This window comes from Thermothielavioides terrestris, chromosome 3 (genome assembly GCF_000226115.1).
Source record: "Thermothielavioides terrestris NRRL 8126 chromosome 3, complete sequence".
In the NCBI taxonomy this organism is placed as follows: Eukaryota; Fungi; Ascomycota; class Sordariomycetes; order Sordariales; family Chaetomiaceae; genus Thermothielavioides; species Thermothielavioides terrestris.
The window spans coordinates 546,115-566,736 of NC_016459.1; the positions used below are offsets into that span (position 1 = coordinate 546,115).

At 51.7% G+C, this 20,622-nt stretch overlaps 5 protein-coding genes across 5 annotated transcripts; 3 read left to right on the forward strand and 2 right to left on the reverse strand.

Annotated features, from left to right (window-relative positions):
* Nucleotides 1-1,919: 1,919 nt before the first annotated feature.
* THITE_2049628 (uncharacterized protein) lies at nt 1,920-2,156 on the forward strand (the record flags this gene model as incomplete). The annotated part of the gene is made up of 2 exons (XM_003653825.1): nt 1,920-1,974; nt 2,008-2,156. Coding segments are annotated over 2 exons (204 nt in total), but the record flags the coding sequence as incomplete, so codon positions are not given.
* A 9,654-nt stretch (nt 2,157-11,810) lies between these two features.
* THITE_2089029 (uncharacterized protein) lies at nt 11,811-12,724 on the reverse strand (the record flags this gene model as incomplete). The annotated part of the gene is made up of 4 exons (XM_003653826.1): nt 11,811-12,140; nt 12,195-12,261; nt 12,318-12,539; nt 12,606-12,724. 4 exons carry the CDS (start codon nt 12,722-12,724, stop codon nt 11,811-11,813), a joined length of 738 nt encoding a protein of 245 aa, XP_003653874.1.
* Nucleotides 12,725-15,577: 2,853 nt separating this feature from the next.
* THITE_2116429 (uncharacterized protein) lies at nt 15,578-17,596 on the forward strand. The gene is made up of 3 exons (XM_003653827.1): nt 15,578-16,174; nt 16,255-16,569; nt 16,640-17,596. Exons 1-3 carry the CDS (start codon nt 15,850-15,852, stop codon nt 17,461-17,463), a joined length of 1,464 nt encoding a protein of 487 aa, XP_003653875.1. The 5' UTR covers nt 15,578-15,849; the 3' UTR covers nt 17,464-17,596.
* On the forward strand, nt 17,597-18,320 carry THITE_2116430 (uncharacterized protein). The gene has a single exon (XM_003653828.1). It carries the CDS (start codon nt 17,746-17,748, stop codon nt 17,929-17,931), a length of 186 nt encoding a protein of 61 aa, XP_003653876.1. The 5' UTR covers nt 17,597-17,745; the 3' UTR covers nt 17,932-18,320.
* A 136-nt stretch (nt 18,321-18,456) lies between these two features.
* THITE_2129426 (uncharacterized protein) lies at nt 18,457-19,632 on the reverse strand (the record flags this gene model as incomplete). The annotated part of the gene is made up of 1 exon (XM_003653829.1): nt 18,457-19,632. The coding sequence occupies one exon, from the start codon at nt 19,630-19,632 to the stop codon at nt 18,457-18,459; it is 1,176 nt and encodes a 391-aa protein (XP_003653877.1).
* Between the last annotated feature and the right edge of the window lie 990 nt (nt 19,633-20,622).

A 20,622-nucleotide genomic window follows, 5' to 3' on the forward strand; every position in this document is an offset into this window, starting at 1 on the left:
CTTAAGTACCTTACGACGATCTATATAGACCTTTATAAGTAGATTATAGCCTTGACGAAGCTAGATATACTCTACTAAGGAGATAACAAGCTATTCTCTTCCTTTATTGTTCGCTTTGAAGCGAAGCTATCAAAGGCTAAAGGACTTAATTAGAGCGACAAGGTATAGCTTATTAAGCTATAACGATACCTCTTTTTAAAGTTGAAGTATAATATAGTAGGTCGGGGGGTTTTATAGAACGATTATACTATAGCTATTGCGAGATACTATAAGATCGCTATTGACCTAGAGGCCTTCGCTATAGAGGAGAAGCTCTAATAGTAGTAGAGTAAGTGGCCTAGGCCTAATATAAATATAGAGAAGGATATAGACAAAGATATACCGATAACTAGGATTAATATAGCCTATATTGCCCTTGCCTAAAGGGGAGCCAACAAGGGTTATAGAGGAAAGCGGTAGTAGAGAGGAGGAAAACGAGATACGAATATACTATAGGCGAAGTAGATAAGCGACAAGGTATATATAGTATATTAGTAAGCTAGGGCCTATATCCGTTATAGGCGCTAAGGTCACTTTGTAGCCGCCTATCCCTTCGCCCTAGCTAAGAGGCTAGTTCCTTAAGTCGATATCAATAAGTTAGAGGCTAAGGACTAGGTAGAGGAGGACTCCTCTTCCAAGGAGGAGGAGGAAAAAGAGTAGCCCTTATACAAAGTCCTATATAAGGGCTAAAAGGACCTAACCGTTTATAGAACAAGTTTATAAAGATTAAAAAGAGAATAGATAAACCCTCTTTCTTTATCCTAGTCTTCCTAAACTCCTTTAGTTTTATAAATATATAAATAGACAGTAGGTACTAGAGCTATAGAGCTATTAGCGAAAGGGTATATTAAAGATTAGAGATTAAGTAGACGAGCCTACTAACCTCCTATACTCTAGGCGTTGCTGTCAAAGGGGTATAAATTATAAAGAAAATTATATATATCGCCTATATTACGATAGATATCGATAGGTAAATAAGCGTTACTATATTCTATATAGTCCTAGAGCTAGCCTATAACGTTATTTTAGAGCTCTTTTAGATGAACTACTATAGAATTATACTAGACTCTACCAACGGGGTCCTTACTATTAATTTATAAAGGGGACTATAGATATATAAATGCTCTTTGTATTGGAAGGAGACTAATACTACTTAAATTATAGGTATAGTATTTATAGGCCTAGCCTATAGGGCGTAGAGGAAGAAGTCTAAAGGGACCTAGGATATGTTCCTTATCACTAATATCTATAAGATAACTACTATTCTAGGAGTAGCTATCTCCTAGCCCTAGGCCAACCTAGACCTAAGGGTCGCTTTACTAAAGGAGCTATACGACTTCGCTAATCTCTTCGACAAAGAAAAGATGAACGGCTTACCTCTCTATTAGAGGGAAGCCAACTATTATATTCGCTTTAAGACGGGCCTAGATAAAAAGCCTCCTAAGCTCCCTTAGGGGCCTTTATACAATATACTAAGGGACTACCTCCTAGAGATTTAGAAATAGGTTATAGACCTAATAGACAAAGGATAGATCTAGGTAAGCTCTTTATCGATAGTGGCCCTAGTCCTCCTTGTAAAGAAGCTAAGAGGAGGATAGAGGTTCTATATAGACTACTAGACTTTAAACAAGATTACTAAGTAGGATTAGTACCTACTCCCCTTAATTAAGGAGACTCTTCGGTCCCTAGCTAAGGCTAAATAGTTTACAAAGCTAGATATTAAAGCTATGTTCTACTATATCTAGATAGCTAAAGGGGATAAGTACCTTATAGTGTTTTATATAAAGTTTAGACTATTCGAATAGCTAGTTTACCCCTTTAGGCTTATAGATACTCCTACAATATTCTAGAGATATATTAACAACGCCCTTAGTCTAACGCTAGGAGACTATATAACAATATACCTCGATAATATTTTAATATATTTGAATAAGAGTTAAAAGGACTATATAAAGAAGGTATATAAAGTCCTCTATAGACTAAGGGGTATAGGTCTTAACCTAGACCTTAAGAAATATACCTTCGTAGTAAAGGAGGTTAAGTACCTAAGGTACATTATAGAGATAGAAGTCTATATCCGCCTTAACCCTAAGAAGATTAAGGCTATCTATAAGTAGGAGGCGCCCTATAGAGTCTAAGGAGTATAGAGCTTCTTTAGATTCGTTAACTTCTATTGTAATTTTATCTCCAACTTCTCTAAGAAGATAGCTTTATTAATACGCCTTACCTATAAGAATGTTCTATTCCGCTAAGGCAAAGAGGAATAGGACGTTTTCGACACGCTTAAGGCTACGTTTATATTAGAGCTAATCCTCGTCTAATAGGATCCTAAAAGGGAGACAATCGTAGAAACGGACTATTCTAGTATAGCACTAGACGGATACTTGTCCTAGTAGAGAAAGGACGAGGTTCTTTACTCTATAGCCTACTACTCTATAAAACTAAGCCTAGCTAAATATAACTATATTATCTATAACAAGGAGCTATTGGCTATCATCTCTTGTCTTAAAGCCTAGTCAATAGAGCTTTAGAGTATAACGGCCCCCTTTACTATCCTAACCGATTATAAGAACCTTAAATACTTCTCCTAGCTATATCTAATTAGTAAACGGTAGGCCTAATAGGCGAAGACGCTCTCCCTATTTAACTTTAAACTAAAGTATCAACTAGGATCCTAGGCTTTATACCCTAATATACTCTCCTAATGTAAATAGGATAAGCCTAAGGATAGCTAGTATATCGCCTAGCTACTCCCTCCGATTAAAGTATACTAGACTAGTATATAGGAGGAGGCTAAGCTACCTATAAGAGAGACGCTCTTCGAGGATAAATAGCTAGCTGCCCTATAGGACAAAGGTATTGTTAGAGACGAATACTATATTTACTAGCTCTAAACTATTTATAATAGGGCTTAGAAGTTTCTAAAGAAGGTGAATATAGCGTAGACCTAGATTATAGACTATTCCTTTAATATATAAGGTATACTCCTATTCTATAGCTAGCTCTAGCTCCCTATATAGGAGCCTCTAACTACTATAATCATTTAGCAGATCTATAACTTAGCTATATTAGAGTACCTAGACTATAATAAGCTATTTAAGATATTTTAAAGGGATTACTATTAGGACTTTATATTATTCAATGTAAAGTGGTTTATCTAAAACTATAACCAGTGCCGCTAAAGCAAGATCTCTAGATAGTTGTATTAAAGGCTCTTATAGCCCTTGCCCATTTCTAACCGCTTTTAGAAACAGATCTTTATCGACTTTATAACCGACTTCCCTATAAGAAACAAGGAGGCGCCTTGCTACCTTATAGTAATTACTAACTGCCTTTCTAAGTATATATAGCTCGAGGCTATATACTTGATAGGGGTAGAGAAGTATACTCTATAGTTCTACAACGTCTAGTAGTACTTCTATAGGTTCCTAACCTAGATTATAACCAACTATAGGTCGGACTAGCTAAGTAGGTTCTAGACTATGCTATATAAGGCGGTAGAGGTAGAGTAGCTTCTATCGACCTCTTACTATCCCTAGATAAATAGGGGTATAGAGTAGGTTAATTAAAAAGTATAGGCGATCCTTTAGATCTTCGTCTTCTTTATATAGTACGACTAGCCTAAGTATCTTTTAGCTTATTAGTTTGTACTTAATAACAAGGACTTATCTATAATTAGGGTAAGCTCGAACTACCTTCTCTATAGGTTCGATATAAGCCCTATATAGCTTATTACAATCCTAACAACGCCTATAGCGTCCTTAGAAGGTTGTACTACTCAGTTCCTATACTATTTAAAGGAGGGGATAGAGTAGATATAAGCTACTATTATATATATATAGCAACGGTAGTAGACGAATATAAACTGTTCCTACTATCTAGCTAAACAGTTTAAAGTAGGGGACAAGGTATAGCTCTCCCTATATAATATAAAGACAAACTACCTTAGTAAGAAACTCGACTAGCTAAACGCTAAATATAAAGTAATTACTATACCTACTCTTTTAACAATAATACTCGATGTACTATATAGCCTATACCTAACCTTCTATATTGATCTAGTCGAGCGAATAGCCTCCGATCTACTCTCTTTATAGAAGGTTATAAATAAGTAGCTAGACCCTATATAGGTTATATCGGAGGAGGGTATCCTATAGTAGAAATATAGGGTAGAGGCGATCCTTAAGGTTTAGAATATAAAAAGGAAAGGGAAGAACTACGATATATACGTTAAGTAGATAGGTTATAATAAACTAATGTAGAAGCCTCTAAAAAACTTCTTAGATACTATTATACTCGACGAGTTCAAGTAGAAGTAGGAAAATATACAATATAACGATAGGCTAATATCGAATAGAAGGCGAAAGGGAAAACGTTATATTTATATACTAACTACCCTATAAGAAATAACTACAATAGGACAAATATAACTCAATAATACTACTAGGTATACAGTTACCCTAATATATCTAGCTATAGTTTTATTATAAAAAGACGATAAAATAAATATAAACGTAGAGAGACTTCGATATACTAACTAAGTCTACTTCTTTAAATATAGATAGTCCTCTAGCTTTACCCTAGCGTTAACCCTATAGTACTATAGGATACCTAAGTATAAGCTAATAGGAGGTAAGGTTGGTAGCCAATGTATAACCTACTCTAGGATCTCTAAGGTAGGACAAGGGTAGATATTAAAATTACTATAGCTACTCTAGTTGATAGGTTAGTTCAATAAAGGGTCAAGACGTAAAATAAAACAGAGATAGGGCTATAATAGGAGATAGGGCCGTCTCTAGCCCTACTCTATAGCCTCTTTATCTTTGGATAGCACTAGGTCGCTAGTAGGCAAGTATATAGTACCCTTATTCAACGACGAGAGTACCTCTATAATCGACTACCTATTGGACCTACTAGGGGTCTAAGGAAGGGGATTAGTGTATTTACAATAGATATATATAAGGTTCTTAGTAGGCAAAGACAAGTAGCGCTAGGGATATAGGGCGAAAGGGACTAAGGCAATGTCGCGCCTAGTGGGAATCGAACTATAGCCGCCCTATAGAGAGGGGCTAGACTATAGCGAACTTAAAATATAGTCAACGAGATAGTTGTTAGTATTAACAATGGTTATAATAGCGTTAACTAGGTAGTATATTTTATACTAATAGGCTTCTTTATTACTTATTAGACGATAAGTTAAATAGGTAGCCAACTAAGTAGAGGCGTCTAGGGAGGAAGTAGGTAGATTATAGGGTACTAAGGCCCTATAGTAGCTTAGTATAGTAGGGGAGGCAACTAAGGTCTAAAGGACAATATAAGTCGAGGTCTACTTAGTAGTAGATAAGGGAAGCAATATTAGCTAAATAGGGATATAGTATATCTATATATTGTTAAAAGTAGTCTAGAAAGACTAAGCTAGCTTCTAGAATTTATATTTAAAGACTATATAACGAGTAGGCTACGAGCTTATCTTCTTCTAGGCAAAGGTCTCGATAGCCTAGCCTATATTATATACCTTAAGAATTTTCTTTAGACTAGATCGAAGACAAAGGTTTATTGCCTATAATATAGAGTCCTATTCGTATATTATATAGGCCCTACGATATTCTTTATAGGATTTACTATAGCTAGAGGTATATTTGACCTTAGTATTACTAAAGAGATGAACAACGTACTATATATAGAACTCTCCTTTATTAGGGAGCAGTTTATTTTCTTTATCGTTAAAGTCTCCTTTAACAACGAACTCGCTAATCGATAGTTTATTATTCTTTTAACGATTATTTTAGTTCTATAATATTACAGTTAATAAACGACTTAGGTCTATAATGAGATTATCCTAGAGGCACTTATATTATAGTCTTCGTTATTATTACTACTAAGATAGTGGCCTATACCCCTACCCCTAAGAGCAACGACGGTGACTAACATTTTAGCGATCCTATATACGAATATGTCGCGTGCTAGTGCACACGTGACTCTATCTGCCAGGCTCCCTGCGCTCAGGGGGCACATGTCAGCTCTGCCCACACATGTATATAGACCTCGGCGCTCCTCCCACCCAGCTTGAGAGGAGCACCTCTCTCAATACACATGCCTCTGCATCCTGCATGGCCCCACTTCGCTGCTCTTCTCAGTTATGAGCCCGGTTCGCGCACAACACTCATAACAGCGGTGTAGCCCAGTTGGGGCCATCCTTCTTCTTTTCTCCAACAACCACTTCCAGTTTTCTCGATCGTCAACAACTCCCACAAGTTCACATCACCCCCATCGTTCAGTCTGAACAACGCAGCACACCTCAGTTTGCTTCAAGATGACACTCGAAACTGAGAAAACCGTCACCGTTGCTGTTGCAGCGCTTCCAACCCTCGACAGCCCCAAGGACTGGCCAAGATGGATCTCTGCTGTTCGCCAAGAGGCCAACAACCTGCGTGTCTGGCACATCATCGACCCAGACACCGAGCTCGCCACCGAGGCTGAGATGCTCGGCCTTCCTGTGCAGCCCACCCAGGGTGCGGCACGTCAGGCGGTCCAGGACCGCCATCTTCAGGCGTGGCACACTGCACTGCAAGCCTGGAAGGCAGCCGATCCCACCACCCGTGGCGAGGAACCTCAGTCAACCAATCCTACTGAGGAGGAGATCCGCCGTGAATTCCTCAAGCTGTGCGAGGCGTTCTCGAAGTCCGCCATCGACACTGCGGCGTTCCGTGCCGTCAACAAGCTCCGCGAGATGATCAACGTGTCTGTCAGCGACCGCTACGCACACACCGCACACGACATCATGGAGGCCGAGAACGTCACCGGCACACGCGGGTTTATACAGACGCTGCGCAAGATTATCGCACCCTCCAACAGCGCTACTTTCACTGCGCTTGCCGAGGAGTACGCAACTGTCCTTGCCAGAGGCAGCCAGAGCGGCGTCGAACCCAGGACCTGGATTCTCGAGTACATGTCGGTCCTCCACCGCGCAAGGGCGGCCAACATCGCCGCAGTCACCGACGCAACAGCCGTCACCACATTCCTCAAGACTGTGCAGAGACGCTTGGATCCAGAGTGGGCGACTCGCATGCTGAAGGATATCAGTGTGACTGAGAAGCTCGGCGGCAAAGGACCAACCCTTCTCGACTTGGCTCTCTCACTCGAGGCGATCCTCCAGGCTGAAGCGGTGGTCCACCCGAAGCCTGGAGCCTACCCCGTGCTTCCAGGAGCGCAGAACGGTCAGAAGGGCAGTCAGAAGCGCAAGAAGAACCGCGACTGCCCGTGCAAGCCGAAGACTTTTCGCCACTGGTGGTTTCCCTCGGAATGTCGGCAACTTCGGTACGCTCTGACAGGGGAATCCCTGAACGGCGTGACGCTCCCAAACGACGCGGTGAATGCAGTGCGCCAACGATTCGCCAAGGAGCGCTGGAACGACCTTCGAGTGGAGCTCCAGAAGCTCGGTTGGAAGATCCAGAACGCATCGTCAAACGCCAAGACCACTAGTTCCAATAGTGGCGCGGGTCCTTCATTTCCGGGAGCGCTCCAGGTGCACGCTGTCATCGACCCAGCGATCGCAAGCGAGCTCGAAGGAGCGCGTGGCGTGTTCGCATCTCTCGAGTTTGGCCCACACCCGCTCAGCAAGTGCATTCTGTTTGACAACTGTGGAGCGGTCAATCTCGTCAATGACAGGGCTCTCCTTGTCCCTGGCACGTTCGTCAAGACGAGCGGTGAGACTGTTGAGGCAGGCACCACATCCTTCCCAATCTCTGGCCGCGGCAAATGGATCATCAAGAACGTTTTGAACGGCGCGCGCGGCCCGAACACTGAGGACCTTGTCATAGACAACGTTGCTGTCGTCGAGGGCTTTCACGTCAACATTGTCTCTGAGAGACGCCTTCGAGCGCAGGGCGCTTGGTACTGCGGTCTGGATTGCACGCTGCGTTGGGGAACTTTGGAGAAGAGTATTGTACTCAGGCAGCTGGTCGAGAAGTTCAACCTGACCTTCTTGCAATACAATGCTCTTTCCTCCTACTCTGATGCCCTTCGGGTGCTCCCCAGAAGCTTTGCCGGACTTGTGACTTTGAGCGCTGCAGTTGTGAAGAACTTTGGGAGGAGCAGGCCCTCCAAGGACCCGCTCCCAGAGAGAGAAGACCCAGCTGCTCTCTGGCACATCAGATCTGGTCATCTGAGTTCAGAGGCGCTGGAACATCTCGTCTTGAACGCCAGAGGTGTGCGGATTCGCGGGCCTCGCAGACTGGAATGCGAGGTATGCGCGCAGGCATACGCGGAACAGGTTATTTCGCGCCGCCCACCATCGAAGCCGTCACCACGCCCATTTTGGAGGGTCTCTTGGGACCTGTTCGACTTTCCGAGGGCACTTGACGGCTCGAACTGGCTGCTGGTCATCAAGGACGAGTACAGTGGGAAGCTTTTCGCGACTCCACTCATACGCAAGACGCACGACAGTGTGTACGATGAGCTCGTCCGCTTCGAACGCTGGGTGAAACGCCAATTCGGGCTGCCCATCTGCAAGATCAGGCAGGATGGCGACACCAGTGTCATTGGCATCAAGGGATACACAGCGTACGAGCTCTGGGCGCAGGAGCAGGGCATCGACTTGGAGGTTACGCCTTCGGATACCAAGGAGCCCAACGGCGGTTCAGAACGCGCAGGCAAAGAACTTATCACAAAGAGCCTTGCAATGCTCACGGGCGCCGGACTTCCTCAGAACCTGTGGCCAGAGTCGACGGTTGCAGCTGCGTACTTGCACGGCATAAGCCCAAGTCGCGCTCGCAACTACCGCTCACCGAACGAGGTGCTCGACTCTTGGTTCAGACACTGGTTTCGCTGGTATCAGCCCGGTCTCGTGCATTCCCTGACTGCCGACCTGCGCCCTAACTGGGGCGGCGTTTATGCGTACGGCTGCCGAGCGTACCCGCTGACGAAGGAACGCGAAAAGGGGATTGAGAGGCGTGCTGGGAAGGTCAAGCCCAGAGCGCACATCGGGTATCTTGTTGGATACAGGGCGTCCAACATTTACCGCATCTGGGTACCGAAACTCAGGAAGGTCATCACAACGCGCAACGTGACCTTTGACGAACGCACGTTCTACCGGGAGGGAGAGGAGCAGCTTGATGCTCAATCGGTGGCAGTCGCCAGAAAGGTTGTTGAGCTCATCGAACTCCCCATAGAGCCTCGGGACGCCGAGGCAGTGCCGTTCGGAGTTACAGATGCCCATGAAGACCCAGTGACGGTTCCCGGCTCTCCAGGACATCTGGGGGGGTGTGACTGAACGGGAACCGGAAGGGCAGGCTCCTCCCCACTCTCCATCCTGTCTGGGGGGTGCGGAAGTACTCGAGCATCGCGGCCAGAGTTCGGGTGAGGAGCCCACTGGTGGTCTTTACACTCCAGAACCAACACCGGAGCCGCGCCAGGAACGCCCGGACGGTTTTGGAGGGAGCGGCCCCCCTGCTGATCACGGTGCTAGCAGTGACAGCAGACCGGTGGGAACTGCATCATCGGAGGCCCCTGATGCAGTTATCGGAGACGCCAGTAGCAGCGTCGCTGGCGGCACAACTAGGAGTGCCAGCCAGGGCAGCACGACGGCAAGTGCTGCCGCAGTCGATACTCCTAGCAGTGAAGAGGAGGTCGACCGCCCTGGCGATCAGCCAGAGGCTCCAGACGACTGGGAAGACGCCTCAAACCATGGTTCTCAGCCTGATTCTGGAACACCCGCAGCCACGCCAGCGAGGGAGAAGCGCAAGTACGTGCGCAAGGTATACGGACCACCAACTCGTTACTCAAGACGGATCCGTAGACAGTCTCCCGGCGGCGGTGCAGGCGGAAGCGGCGGTCTGGTGTGCTTCGCAGCCCCCATGTACCATGAGGAGAGCATCGACGTACCAGATCAGCACGCGTGGCATTCGTTCAGCCACACATTTTTGGATGACCCTGTAATCGCTCTGCAGGAGGGCGACAGCATCCAGCACCGCACATTGCATGCGGTTTTCGCGGCGGCAGTCCGCCAACATCGTGACGCGCGTCCTGGGGCAACGCCAAGCAGGCCCCGGGTGCATTTTGACGACCTCGCCAAGCTTCCTAAGCGCTGGAGGGATCTCGCCAACCACCCTCAAGGGCCCGAGTTCATCAAAGCGGCTGAGGAAGAGATTCGCAATCTCGTCAACAGGAAGACATGGCGCAAGATTCGGCGCGAGACCTTCAAAGGAAGACCACTCCCTCTGAAGTGGGTTTTCGTCTACAAGTTCGATCAGAATGGCAACCTCGAGAAGTGCAAGTCTCGCATCTGCGTTCGAGGCGACCTTCAGGAGCTCACTACTCTGCAAAGCACTTATGCAGCCACACTCGCAGCGCGCTCGTTCCGCACAATGATGGCTATCGCCGCGCAGTTTGATCTTGAGGTCAAGCAGTTCGACGTAGCGCAGGCGTTCTTGAATGCGGACCTGCCTGAGGGTGTTGTTTGCGAGATGCCTGAGGGGTTCGAAGAGCCTGGATTTCTTGTGGAACTGCAGAGAGCTCTGTACGGCTTGCGAGAGTCTCCGTTGCTCTGGTACCGAGAGTTCTCCGGCACACTTCGGAAGCTCGGCCTCACAGCTTCGCCTGAGGAGCCATGCTTGTTCTTCGATCGCCAACGGCGCGTGCTCGTGCTGTTCTACGTGGACGACTACCTAGTCTTCTACCACAGAGACCACGCGGAGACAGCTCAGAGGATCATCGACGCTCTGAAAGCGAAGTACGAAGTGCACGAAAAGGGGGACGTGGCTTGGTTCCTGGGCATCAGGGTGATCCGCGACCGCGCGCAACGCAAGATCTGGCTCTGCCTTGACCAGTACATCGAGAAGATTGCGAAGCGCTTCGGTCTCGCGGATCAAATCACCTTTCCAAGCATCCCTCTCCCTGTAATGGAACTCCGCAAGTTCACTGGCACTGCCACTCGAGCGCAGATCAGGCTGTTCCAGGAGCTTGTTGGATCGCTACTCTACGCCGCGGTCGTACTGCGCGCGGAGGTCGCGTTCCCGGCATCGTTGCTCTCGCACTTCCTGACGAACCCCTCGGGGACACACATTGATGCTGCAAAGCATGCAATCTCCTACCTGTTTGGCACGCGCTTCCTCGCTATTCAGTTCGGGGGTGTGCCGCAGGATGCTGCTCCCACGCAAATCTTGCTCATCGCAGGGGACGCGTCGCATGCGGATGATCCTGATACGCGCAGGTCGTCACAAGGCTATCTCATCTCTCTGTTCGGTGGGCTCGTTCATTGGAAGGCTGCGCGCCAAGATACAGTCACCACCTCGTCTACGGAGGCGGAGCTCCTCGCTCTGTCCACCGCAGCGCGGGAGACAATGGCGTTCAAGCGTTTCCTCAGCGACCTGCAACTTGAGCTGGGTGTGCCTTGGACTGTGTTCTGTGACAACACGCAGACCATCCGGCTCGTGGTGGGAGAGAACGAACGCATCAGCACTCGCCTGCGTCATGTTGACATCCACAACATGTGGCTGCGTCAGGAACACGCGAAGGGATCTTTCGAGGTCGCGTACTTGCCAACTGCTGAGATGCCTGCAGATGGGCTTACGAAGGTGTTGACTCGCCAGAAGTTCGAGCACTTCAGGGAGCTCCTCAACCTGCAGGATGTGCGTCATATGGTGCAGGGAGACGATCAGGGGGACAGGAACGCAAGGCTTGAGTAAAAAACAAACTAAACACAGGAGCGCACGCCGGCGCAAAACAGACTGGGGGGTGCCCGCACCCGCGAAACAACAAACAACAACGCGGAACTACTTGCCACCCTTCTTCTTCTTGGGAGTCATGGCGGCCAGCACCGCCGCCGCCACACCACGCGCCAGCGCCTCCGGGTCAAAGCCCGGAGCAGCCTCCTCCTCGCTCTCGTCCTCATCCTCGTCCTCCTCCTCGCTCTCCTCCTTCTTGGCCTTCTTGGCCTTCTTGGACTTCTTGGTGGGCGCGGCCGCCTTTGCCTTGCCCTTGCCCTTGCCCTTGGCGGGCGCGGGCGCGCGCTCGTCGTCATCGTCGTCGTCATCCTCGGCGTCGGCGTCCTCGCACTCCATGGCGAGGAGGGCGCGCAGGGTGGCGCGCAGCGTCTTCTGGTCCTACCACACACAGTCAGACTAGCTCTTTTCCTTTGTCTTTTCATTTGTACTCACGAGATTGGCCTTGGGCTCCTGGCGCCCCTGCATCAGGGCCAGGAAGTGCTTGGCGGCGGGGAGCACACTCGCGGGGCTGATTCATCAGTACCGTGCGCCTTGCAACTGTGCTGACAGACTTACATGGAGCGACACTTCTTGCCGCGCGCACAGCGCGCGCACCGGGCCGCTTTGCCGGGGGCCTCCCGGCACTCCCCAGAGCTCTTGCCGCGCATGGCGGACTTCAGGCAACCCAGGCAGGGCTGCTCTCTCAGGGCGCCCTCCTCCTCCTCATCCTCCGAAGAGGAGGAGGAGGAGGAGGGGGGCGCCGCACGCTTGGAGGGGGTCTTCGGCGTGGCGGGGGTCCTGCTGCAAGTGTCAGAGACGCGGATGTACGCGCCGCGCCAGTCGGGCAGATTGTGGTGTGCTCACTTCTTGCTGGCGCCAGCGCCAGCCTTGGTGGGGGTGGCCGGGAGCGGGGGAGGCTTGTTCTTGGCCGCCTTGGCGGCGCGGGCCTTCTCGAGAGCGGCGAGGCGAGCAGAGGACGGCATGGTTGTTGTTGTTGATGTTGTTGTTGTTGCTGATGCTGCTGCTGTTGCTCGCGGTCTGCAGAGGAAGAGTTCGGGAGATGGTTTGAGGCGCACTCACCATGATTAAATACTTCCAGGAGTGCAGCCATCGACCGGCCTGCGGCACTGCGGTATTGTCTGCATGGCGCGAATGCAACAATGGGTAGCAATGGTGGGCGTGCATTCAAGACGTTGGGCAACAAAGGCCACAATGGCACACATGCGAATGATCGCAATGCTCAATTGCGCAACCTGCACCCACAATCGAGGCGGCACGATTCAAGATACGCGCCTGAATGGAGGATGGGGATGGAACGCGCTGCGCAATTGGGAACTGCGCACAATGCGATCAATGGCGCTCGCAACAATGCCAACGACAGCGCCCCTGAATGTCAACTTTGGCGCCCCTGGGTCTGACCGCATTCAGCGCAGCACGCAATTCGCCAACGCACGCGCCACAACGCGTACACAATGGCGCGCGGACAACTTGCACAATGGCGGCGGCTGCGCGCAATGGTGGGATCAATACCGGAGGCCACAGTTCAATGCGCCTGGCAGTGCGAGCTCCAGAGTCAGTGCCCAGCATGCGTGTTCCACAGACAGCCTCCTGAGAGTCTGTCTGGGGGGTGTGTCGCGTGCTAGTGCACACGTGACTCTATCTGCCAGGCTCCCTGCGCTCAGGGGGCACATGTCAGCTCTGCCCACACATGTATATAGACCTCGGCGCTCCTCCCACCCAGCTTGAGAGGAGCACCTCTCTCAATACACATGCCTCTGCATCCTGCATGGCCCCACTTCGCTGCTCTTCTCAGAATATAATAAACGAGTTTTAAGAACTATATTGCTATCAAGGTAGAGGACGAAAAGACTCTAGCTAGAGCCAAGGTAGAAATAAGTAATGTATTCAAGGATATAGACAAATATATAGAGAGAATATAGGAGAAGAGAAATATATATAAAGCGGGATAAGGAGACATTGTCGATATATAAAGAGGGAAGAAACTAGATCGTAAGAGAGGAGAGGGATATATACGTTGAGTATAGAAGGGAAATATAAGAAAGTTAGGTTATATAAGAAGAAGGGCTTTTAATAGCAACGAGTAAGGTCGAATTGTATATAATTAATAGGTATACCTAGTATAGTGTAGTTGCTCTATATAAATGTACAAAGAGAGGAGAGGGCTAATTAGCGGTTTACTAGAGCGATATAAATAAACAACTTGAGCTTAGGTAGTAGGACGGCTATGAATAGTAAGACCTTAGTGGGCAACTACTTTAAACCTAACTACGCTAATACTTGATTTGGCGTTGTATATACCCTAACTCGACTGCCTAATAGGGCGGGGGGGGTATATTACGGACTAGGCTATACCTAGGCTAGGTATATAGGGCTACGCCCAAGATCTGTAGCGGCCCTAGGGCGGACCTATAGCGGGCCCGCCTCGCGCCTAGAATAACGTCGGCCTGAACCCACTCTGCGAGCCCCTGAAAACTCTACGTACAAGGACCGTAGCCTATACTTCTCCTTTTCCTTTCCTTAAAGTAGTTGAATAGAACATTGTGCGCTTGTCTACAGAACGCTATAAGGCTAGCACGCTACATTGGAAGACAATTGTATTGGTATAAACAAAGTTGAAACGGCTATGCGCTTTCCCGAAACAATGGCGTAGTTAGTCGAGAATCAAGTATTCTACGATGCATTCTCAGCGTAGCAGGAGCATCGCAGGGATGGCCAACCTCGGGCAGTAACGTGGGTCTTGAGTGTTGGTGCCGCACTCAGCCCTAAGCCCGCAGTCCCCAGGCCCCCCAGCACTGGCATAGCAGTGCTAGTTTCGCGGTGGTGGACGTTAAAGAGGTCCCGCCAAGACTAATTTCGGCCAATTGTCGGCAATGTTTTTACACCGTCAGTATATCGCCAAGATCGCCAAGGTGTTTACGCTATTGCCAAAGGTTAGTTCGCTAGGTATATAGGGGGCAACGCTAGCCCCCCGCTAGTTAGGATTTAGATTAAGGTCAGGATTCGGGTTATCGTTAGCGTATAGGTTATTCTCGTTTTCTTTGTTTTTGATTTGGTTAAGGTATCGTAATGTTGTTGTTGCAAGTCTTCGCGGTTTTGCATTGTTGATATTGCTCTAAGTCGTGGCGATCTCGCTCACCCTTGGCGATTTGTAATTTCTTGTAAGCGGCAAGCTCTGAAATTAGTCTTGGCGGGACCTCTTTAACGGCTGGATCTTAAAGAGGTCCCGCCAAGACTAATTTCGGCCAATTGTCGGCAATGTTTTTACAGCGTCAGTACCCCGCCAAGACCGCCAAGGGGTTTGCACTATCGCCACAGGTTAGCTACAGGTTAGTTCGCCGGGGGTACGGGGGGCGGCGCCAGCCCCCCGCTAGTTAGGGTTCGGGTTAATAGTTAGGATTTAAGTTAAGGTTAGGGTACGGGTTAACTTCGTTTTCTTTTTTTTCGATTTAGTTGAGGTTTCGCGAAGTTGTTGCTACGAGTCTTTATAATTCTTCGTTGTTGATGTTGCTCGAAGTCGTGGCGACCCCGCTCACCCCGTGGCGATTTGTAAATACTTGTAAGCGGTAGGTTCCGAAATTCCGAAATTAGTCTTGGCGGGACCTCTTTAAGGATAACCCTTTAACGACGACCTTCGCGGCTCCCTTTGCGAGCCGCTAACTTTATCGAGTAACTAGCCAGTCAGCCACGGGTCTGCCAAGCCTCCGGCGGTCTTGGCGCGTTATGGGAACAGGCTCAGACCAATGAGCGCCGCAATTGTATTTCAGCTTCGGACCCAGCCAAGGCGGACCACAGGCAACTATTTCCACTAGCCCCGACGCCGCCGAAGTGCTTCGTGCTCACACGCTCCCGCCGCCCGTCGCCGCATTGGCTTCTGCCGGCTGGGCTGGCTGGGTTGGCAGAGCCGCACAACACTCGATCAAGAAGGACTCGGCCGCCGGTCAAATACGGCGATCTTGGCCACTTTCCTTGGCCACTTTGCGCCGCGGATCGTTTCCATCCCACTTCCCATCCACACGCAACTCCCAATCCTCTCGGCGCCCGGACGGTCTTCCCCATCCTCGCCGAACCCGACAAGACCGCCAAGACGATGAAGTGCCGCAGCGTCCAAAAGCTTGGCCTCTTGGCCTCCCTCGGCGTCGGCGCCGCGGTTGCCACGCCCGACGGTGTGGTGCAGCTGGCGATCCAGCGCCGCAACGTCGCCGACAGCCGGCCTATCCTCCCGCGCGCGAGCAGCAGCCCCGTCCTCGAGCAGCTCCAGAACGACCGGAGCGAGGGCGCGTACATGGCCGAAGTCAAGGTCGGCACCCCGCCACAGACTCTGACACTGCAGCTCGACACCGGCAGCAGTGACACGTGGGTGGTATCCTCTGGCGCCGAGATCTGCGAGCAGGGCCAGTGCGACCACGGGAGCTGTAGGAAACTTTCTTTCCGCCCCATGCGCGCCCGTGCGGGTCGCGGTCCGTGACGCGCTGCTGACCGCGAGCTTGTTTAGTCGACCGCTCCCAGTCGAATTCCTACACGGTCCTCGCCAAAGACGCCTTCTCGACCCAATACGCCGACAAGACCTCGGCCCAAGGCGACTACTTCAACGATGTCTTCAGCATCGGCAGCGTCACGCTCCAGAACCTGACCATGGGCATCGGGCTCGAAACCGACATCCCCTTCGGCCTCGTGGGCGTGGGGTACCCGTCCAACGAGGCGGGCGTTGCCGAGGGCACGATCGACGCGTATCCCAATCTGCCCCTGCAGCTGGTGAAAGAGGGCTTCACCAATACTGTGGCCTTCAGCATGTGGCTGAACGACCTGGGTTTGTTTTCTCTCCCCGTCCAACCCCCGTTTTTCGGCTTCGGCAATGCTAACCACCCTGACAACGGCAGACGCTAGCGCAGGCAACATCCTCTTTGGCGGCATCGACACGGCCAAGTTCGAGGGCCCGCTCACCCGCGTCAAGCTCTACCCAACACACAGGCAGTCCGCCGTCGACGAGTTCGCCGTCGCGCTGACTTCGGTGACCGCCGTCAGCAAGTCCGGCTCAGACAAGCTGGGCTCGGCCTCGTTCCCGGCGCCCGTGATTCTCGACTCCGGCACGACCGTCTCGTTCCTGCCGGAGGACCTAGTCGCCGAGATATATAGGGAGGCCAACGTGATCACCGACGACTCCGGCACGGGCGCGGTGCCCTGCAGCTACGCCAACGCGCAGGGGTACTTCTCGTTCGGCTTCGGCGGACCCGGCGGCGCCGTCGTCAACGTCAGCATGTCCGAGCTCGTGCTCGGCGTCGCCGGCACCATCACCGGCGGGTCCCACAAGGGCCAGGATGCCTGCACCTTCGGCATCCAGGCCGTCTCCAGCAACGACACGTTTATTCTCGGCGACACCTTCCTGCGCTCCGCCTTCGTCGTCTACGACCTCGTCAACAACGAGGCCGCCCTCGCCCAGACCAAGTTCAACGTGTCCGACTCCAACGTTATTGCCTTCGCCAGCCTCAGCGCCACCGTGCCGAGCTCCACCCCCGCGCCCAGCCAGGACGCCATCTCGCAGGGCGTCGTGACGGCTACGCCCGCGAGCTACGCCGCCGCCGCCGCCTTCACGGCGTCGAGCGGCGCGGCGGGGCCGCTGGGCCCGGGAGGCGGCGTTGCTGGCGTGGCGCTGGCCACGCTGGTGTCGTTTGGCGTTGGCGTCTTCAGCTTTTTCGTGCTCTAGAGATAGAGAGGTTTGCAGCGGCAGCAGCGAGGTTTGCGGTGCATTTCTATGACTAGCGACATTTGGGAGTCTAGTGGGCGATTTCTTTTTCTTACAAGCTTTCTAAATGCTATACCCCTAATTAGATGTCGGAGATGATGGTGCCCTCGTTCTAGCCAGCTTCTTTTCTGCTGCATTACGTCGAAGGTGCCACCTCCCTGCACCCAACCACCTCAATCAGATCGGTTGGCCTGTTTCTGGCTTCACGGTCCAGGCCTTGAGGTTCCATGTACAGAACTTCGCATGCTGCCGAAGCCGCGCATTCCGAGTCCCCGAAAGAAAGAAAGTACGAAGCCAAGGGAGCAGATGCCCGAGAGAATAGAGGACCCTCAACTCCACACTGTCAGCCAAGTCCCGGTCGTCAATCCGGCTTCAAAGGTGCCGACCTACGTGGGCGATGGAGGCAGGTGTCCTCATTCAGGCTCCTGAAAAGGACCAGTAAACAAACTGACAACAGGCAACGAACTCACTCGGCGGCTGTGGTGTTATGTGGTCTGAATATACCGCAATCTGTCCGTGGCACCGGGACTTACTTACGCAGATCTCCATCTCGGTCGACAACCGGGGCAGTTAGGAGCAGCGACGAGGTCGGGAAGCACGTCGGGACAGGAGAACTGCGAGCGGTCCTGACGAGATCTGACGTCTTCAGAGATTTACGGGGCTCGCCACTCGTGGAAACAAGGGGGTCAGTCACACCACCAAGCAATCTTACCAATCTATGTCTCAGTCACCTTCTTAGTTGACTGTGAAAACACCGCGAGAATGGCAAAGTCACCGACCGATCTATTAATACTCTATCCTATCCTACCACGGCCAAACTCCACACCCTCTCACCGTCCTTCTGCAGGTGTCCGACTACTCCCGCTTCCGGCCGCAACCCATGGCAAACCAGCTACTTCTCTCTGCTCCCTCCTCCTTCACCACATCCCCCTGGCAGCGGCGGCTCACCACCCCTTATTTGCCCGCTTCCCCCTTCTTTCCCGCCGCTCCCTTCTTTCCCGCAGCTGCCCCCTTTTTGCCCAATCCCAAATTCTTCTTCCCCGACGTGAATGTCTTCTTCTTCCCCGCCGCCGTGTCTGACGCCTTCTTGGCCGCCGCCTCCTCGGTGTTCTTCTTCCCCTCCTGCCGCGGCGGCTGGGATTTGTTGCCGGCGCCGCGCGGGATCTTGGGCAGACCGGCCTGGATGCAGAGATGGAAGGCCGTGCGGTCTGCGAGGGTGGGCAGGGCCTTGATGGCGGAGAGGTAGGCTTTGTTGTGCGTTTGGGCGGCGAAGAAGGATGGGGTGAGGATGGGTGGGGGGAGTGGCGTCGTCCGTTTGCTGGTGGTTGCGGTGGAGTTCGCGGTCGGAGTGGGAGTGGAAGTGGGAGGCGGGGTGGTGATGGTCGGTTTGGGGTTGCGCAGGCGCTTGTCGATGGCCATGCGGACGACCAGCGGCCGCTCCGGGAACGTTGTGGTTTTGGCGGAGCGGTTGATTGGGGTTGGGGTGGCGCGGTTGAGGACAGCCAGGCCCTCCTCGCTGTCAGGGCTGACGCCGAAGACGCCGAGCCAGCCGATGTGGTAGGCCTGGCGGACGGCCTTGGACAGCCGCGCCACCCACTCGCCCTCTGAGAGGGCAAGACGCACGCGCGCCATGATGGGGAGCCAGAGCGCGCAGTCCGGGTTGCTCGTCCAGGCCGGCGCGGAGTCCTGCTGCTTTGCGGCAGCATCGCGAGCAAGGGCGTGCAGCAACGCCCTCAGCCAGCCGTTTGCGCCATGCGCCCAGGCCGGGTCGTCCAGAAGATGGACCTTCGCCTTGCGCGCATACAGAGCGACGACCTGGACCGGCATGCTGCGGTTGTGGCTCAGCCGGGCGATCGCCTCCGCGTTTGCGGTCCAGTCGCCGCCGAGGTCCTCCTTCACGTGAGGGAGTTTGGACGTCAGCGACTCCAGGTCCTCCGGAGAGAGCGTCTCGATGTATTTCATCAGGCATGCGTTGACCTCGCCTGTGGTGAGGCCGGCCGTCTTGAGAATGTGCACGAGAAGGATGAACCGCAGGAGTTGTTCGTCCGCCTTGGCGTTCATGACTTGCCTGGCCTCCGGACTCGGGGTGTCTTGGGTGGAGGCGGGGGGGATCGAGCCGACGTGAGCCATTGTCTTCGACGTGGTGGTGGCGAGTAGACACCTGAAAGACTTCTATGCTGTTCCCAAATCGAAGCCTGACTCTCGAGGTCTGCCAGTTGCAGTTGGAGGATATCAATTGAATTGAGGCTTCTAGCGTGGCTGGTCTCTTATATACCTGGCGCCTTAAGCAAGGTAGATCAGCAGAGAACTACACGGTTGTTCACTGACGACGCAGGCACAACGCCGGACAATTTCTTGGTGTTGCACAGCAACAAAGACCCGTGGAGCCCTCGTCGGGGAAGGGTATCGTGGCTCGGCCAGACTGTTCACTGAGCAGTGACCTTCGAAGTGAGGCAGGTTTTATGCCCGCCGCTTGAACAGCCGCCGTGGGGTGGTAACAAGCACCTGATGGACAACCTAGCACCGTTACACTGACATACGCATGCTGTGTGTTCAACTTGAGGATTTGTTTCCCGGGAAGGTACAACGGGAGAACGCTATGTTGGCAGTTTGAACAACTCATCTGTAGAATATATCTGGTCTGACTCCTGAGGGACCGACAAACAAAGGGCTTCAGAGGACCAGGTAGTCCTGTGCAATGACAGGATTGGTTGCAAGAACTGTTGCATCATCTCCAATTTTCTTCTTGGGCACATTTGTAGGAGGGGTCACCAAAAGTCGACATAACAAGCTGATCTGGCGTGCATGGCGTAGGATTTCGGAATGGTTCTTTACATTCGTTGTGAGGACGTCAAGGCGGTTTCCAAGAGGATCTGGCCCGAAAATTCATTGGAACGGAAAGCTGCACAGAGCCCCATCATCCGCCGGATGGTGGTCGGAGCGGCCGCTGAGCCAGTAGGGATGCGTCCGGTTGGCTCTCCCGGTCCAGATCGGCGATGACACACCGGTTGCTGCAGGGATGCGGAAGCCGTCGCACTCCGCGGCTCGCCGAGCATACCTTAGTTAACCTTTCAACGCCTTTTGCACGCTTCCCAATAGAACCCCCGGTGCCTCGCCATA

What these genes read in the sequence shown, in the direction of transcription:
- THITE_2116429 (XM_003653827.1), top strand. Translation starts at nt 15,850, where the DNA reads ATGAAGTGCCGCAGCGTCCAAAAGCTTGGCCTCTTGGCCTCCCTCGGC. An exon ending in CCAGTGCGACCACGGGAGCT is followed by an intron (nt 16,175 to 16,254) that starts GTAGGAAACTTT and finishes GAGCTTGTTTAG; the next exon opens with TCGACCGCTCCCAGTCGAAT. An exon ending in CATGTGGCTGAACGACCTGG is followed by an intron (nt 16,570 to 16,639) that starts GTTTGTTTTCTC and finishes TGACAACGGCAG; the next exon opens with ACGCTAGCGCAGGCAACATC.
- THITE_2116430 (XM_003653828.1), top strand. Translation starts at nt 17,746, where the DNA reads ATGCTGCCGAAGCCGCGCATTCCGAGTCCCCGAAAGAAAGAAAGTACG.